Source organism: Triticum urartu, chromosome 7A, assembly GCF_056163025.1.
Source record: "Triticum urartu cultivar PI428250 chromosome 7A, HENAU_Tu73, whole genome shotgun sequence".
Lineage (NCBI taxonomy): Eukaryota > Viridiplantae > Streptophyta > Magnoliopsida > Poales > Poaceae > Triticum > Triticum urartu.
The window spans coordinates 277,127,846-277,132,107 of record NC_141879.1 but is presented as its reverse complement, the minus strand read 5'-3'; the positions used below and the strand labels follow the sequence as shown (position 1 = coordinate 277,132,107).

Genomic DNA, 4,262 nt, shown 5'->3' with positions numbered 1-4,262 from the left:
ACCGTCCTCTTCTAAGATGAAGAAGCGATCGTTTGAAATTTACGATTTCAGGCATGCATTTGACACGAATTTTGTACACCGTGTAGCCCAGCTAGAACTAGAAGACATGCAGCTAGATGCGGCATAAAGTTCATGTACGCTGGGCCATCCAGCTGGAAGCTAATAGAAGCCCAAATACAAACATCTGTCAGAAACAAAAGACTCACAGAGAACTTGTCATAATAAAGCAAGAGCCAACATATTTCCGATCCTTTCGTAGCTTTCTTCAGTACAACCATGGGTAACTTTTGACAAATCTCATATCTCCTGGACGGCTGGACTGATAACTTTTGACAGGAATCGAGTGATGAATGTAAAGAAGCATTTGTGCAGTAATGCTTCAATACGTAGGTCTAGAAACATCACGTGCTGATTCTGACCTGAATGTTGCATGTACTGAAGGCCAAGCACAAAATGCTACTAATTCACCAACCAACGAACGTGAGGCTATATGTACCAAACAATGAAACAGGGACAGTTAAGATGCTCAATACCTGACGATGATTTATGCAGACACTGAAAGTATGGATGACATAATGCAGACTTTACAGATACTACGTTTGAGGGCAAGATGTGCAGCGAAGCCAATCAAACTGTCATTATTTTTGAATTTGATTGATTGAAGTCAATCAAATTGTTGCTACTCGATCGCTACCTAACGTGAAGGAGGCATGGCGAACGGGTCATGCTCTGTCTCGGCGAGTTTGCCGAGCGTCCTGTCCACGAGGCGCCTGAGATCGTCCCTGACCTTGCTCTCCCGCATCGCCCTCTGCTCGTAGTTGAAGGTCGCGAGCGCGCGCTTCTCCTCGGCGCTGTACACCTGGTTCTCCTTCCGGAGGCGCACGGCGGTGATCCTCGAGTGCCTGCTCCCGCTCATCACGTACCCGGCCTCCTCGAACCTCTGGATCTCCTCGGCGGACAGGCCCACCTCGCCGCGCCGCGGGATCCGCTTCCCCTGCTGCACGAACTGCGCCATGGCGTCGCCCTCCCCCGGCCGGAGCGCGCCGCCGTACTTGACCTGGACATCGACGTGGGGCAGCGGCAGCGGCAGTGGCCCGACCAGCGGCCCCGGGCCGTCGTCCGGAGCCGGCTACTGCTTCGTCGACGCGGACATATTCTTAAACTCGATCGCGTCCTTCTTCTCATCGCCGGCCTTGACATTGCCCTTGGCGGCGCGATCGTGTTTACCGGAGCCGCAGAAATCGGATCCCTTGCTTTTCTTCCCACTCGAGCGATTGTGACTGCTTCTCCTTGATCTCTTCCTGCTCTCGCAGGAGGTCTCCGAGTCAACATCGCTATCGCTACTGCTGCCACGCGATCGACCGCGACGGCAGCGGCTTCTCTTGCCACTTCTGCTGCGTCCACGACCCTTACGGCGGCGTCGGTGCCTGCTGTCGGTCATGGAACCCTCCGATTCGCTTAAATTTGATACCCCATGGTCTGCGCCATCAGCTTCGTTGTGGCGATGGAGAGGGGGACTAGGAGATCGGTGGCGACGTCGGCCGCGGGAGGCGGCCGCGCCGCAGCCAGCTACCGAAGGGACGCCGGGCTTCGTCTGCGTCTTCAGGCGCGGCATGGCGGACATTGTTTTTCTTTCGGTTTAGGGGGAGGCGGAGATCGGCCTCTCGGGTCGGCGGTTGGCGTTGCGATCTGTACAGGCTATGGTTAAGGCAGGGTCGAGTTTCTCGGAGTTATTTGTTTCTCTGAGCGAACAAAAGTATTTTTTTCTTTCCAAAATGCTAATTAGTGCAGGTGCACTAATTGGCACTTCCCGGCGTACATCAATAATCACAACCGTTTGATATGAAATCATGTCAGAGCAGCATCTCACTCCACCCCGTCCACGCACACAGGGGTGGGGGGTGATGATTTTCAGGAGGCGTGACGGTTAACCGTGCCGCGCGCTCTAAGCTGAGGAGTAAGGCTGAAGACGGGGCTAGTGAGCCATCCTCCCATGGGCTAGAGCGACGGAGGAGCGGAGGGAGAAGTTGGGTATGTGCGCCATCCGCAAGAGGCCAGAGCGGAGGAGAAGCATGGGGGTAAGCATATTTGGCGCACGCGATCACAAGTCGGTACTCGGCATGCAAAACCATGGAATGGAGGTTGCAAAACAACACGTAAGCTTCTCAAAATCCACAGCTACATCCCCGCGGTATGTTGGATCTGCTATTTTCCATTTGCATGCGAGAGAGGTAGACATGACAGTATATTTTGGAGATGTTGACGAGGGCTGGGGCAGGATTTGGGGTGTTGGGTGGTATCGACGAGTTCATGTTCGAGGGTGGGGGTAACAACCCAAGAATAAAACACTAGATATATTTGCACATTATATTATTTGTGCATCATATGCATCACATAATCATAGCATCAACATCATATTGCATTAATTAAATAATTAATTTAGATATACTATTTTGTGATTTTGTTAACTCTGAATAAGTAAACCACTTCTCTTATTTAATGTTCTAAATCCAAGGCTCACCCCCAAAGGATGGACACACTCTTTTTTTTGTATTTAGGAGCTACTGAACTTATGTCGTAATTTTAGCACAAGCATAGATATCAGTCGTAGTGATTTTCGAGAGGCGTGACGGTTGTCTTTTGCTCTTGCCCTTTGATGTCTACTACACAATTATTCTTGTAGACTCGTGTTAGGCCTCCAAGCGCAAAGTTTTGTAGGACAGTAGCAATTTTCCCATAAGTGGATGGCCTAAAATTTATCAATCCTCTTACTTTTGCCCTTTGATGTCTACTACACAATTATTCTTGTAGACTCGTGTTAGGCCTCCAAGCGCAGAGTTTTGTAAGACAGTAGAAATTTTCTCACAAGTGGATGGCCTAAGATTTATCAATCCGTGAGAGGCATAGGATGAAGATGGTCTCTCTCAAATAACCTTGCAATCAAATACAAAAATCTCTTGTGTCCCCAATACACCAAATACAATGTGAAATTGTATAGGTGCACTAGTTCGGCGACGAGATGGTGATACAAGTGTAGTATGTATAGTAGATATAGGTATTTGTAATATGAAAAATATAAAAACAGTAAGATAGCAAGTGATAAAACGGAGCACAAACGGTATTGCAATGCTTGATAACAAGGCCTAGGGTTCATACTTTCACTGGTGCAATCTCTCAACAGTGCTAACATAATTGAATCATATAACAATCCCTTAATGTGCGACAAAGAATCACATCAAAGTTCTTATCAAACGAAGAAAGTATGATGAAAGCGTGCATCAACCCCCTATGCATAAATTACCCAATGTCACCTTGGAAATCTACGAGTTGAGTGCCAAAACATACATCGAGTGAATCAATAGAACACCCCATTGTCACCACGGGTATCCACGTGCAAGACATACATCAAGTGTTCTCCAATCCATAAAAGTATTCAATCTGATTATAGTGAAACCTCAATGGTAAAAAATCAATTCATCACAACAAGATAGAGAGGGAGAAACACCATATGATCCAACTATGTTAACAAAGCTCGTGGTACATCAAAGATCGTGCCAAATCAAGAACACGAGAGAGAGGAAGAGAGAGAGATCAAACACATAGCTACTAGTACATACCCTCAACCTTGAGGGTGAACTACTCCCTCCTCATCATGGAGACCGCCGGGATGATGAAGATGGCCTCTAGTGGTAATTTCCCCATCCAGCAGGGTGCTGGAAGAGAGCTCCAGATGGATCTCCTTGATACAGAGGCTTGCGGAGGAGAGGTCGAAGTTCTGGGGTTTTCTGTATTTATATGAATTTTTGCGCTGGAATCACATGTAGAGGTGCCACTGGGGCCCACAAGGCACCAGGGTGTGCCCTGGTGGCTTATGGTGCCCCTGCGGGTCTTCTGATACTCTCCCGAATTTCCTGGGTCCCTTTCCTTTTAGAAAAAATATTCAAAAAGTTCCGCTGCATTTGGACTTCGTTTGATATGGATTTTCTGGAAACAAAAAACAAGTAGAAAACAACAACTGGCACTGGGCACTAGGTCAATAGGTTAGTCCATGAAAGTCATATAAAAGCCATATAAAAGTGCACCAAAATCGTACAAAACTTATAATAAACATGCATGAATACTTCATAAATTATAGATACGTTGGAGACGTATCAACATCCCCGAGCTTAATTCCTGCTCGTTCTCGAGTAGGTAAATGATAAAAGAAATAATTTATGAAGTGTGAATGCTAGCATAGTGCATAAGTTTGATCAATGATAATT

At 47.1% G+C, this 4,262-nt stretch overlaps 1 protein-coding gene across 1 annotated transcript; it reads right to left on the bottom strand.

Moving 5' to 3' along the window:
• Positions 1–285: 285 nt before the first annotated feature.
• LOC125518740 (uncharacterized) lies at positions 286–1,688 on the bottom strand. Its single transcript, XM_087536749.1, has one exon. The coding sequence runs from the start codon at positions 1,013–1,015 to the stop codon at positions 695–697; it is 321 nt and encodes a 106-aa protein (XP_087392875.1). The 5' UTR covers positions 1,016–1,688; the 3' UTR covers positions 286–694.
• Between the last annotated feature and the right edge of the window lie 2,574 nt (positions 1,689–4,262).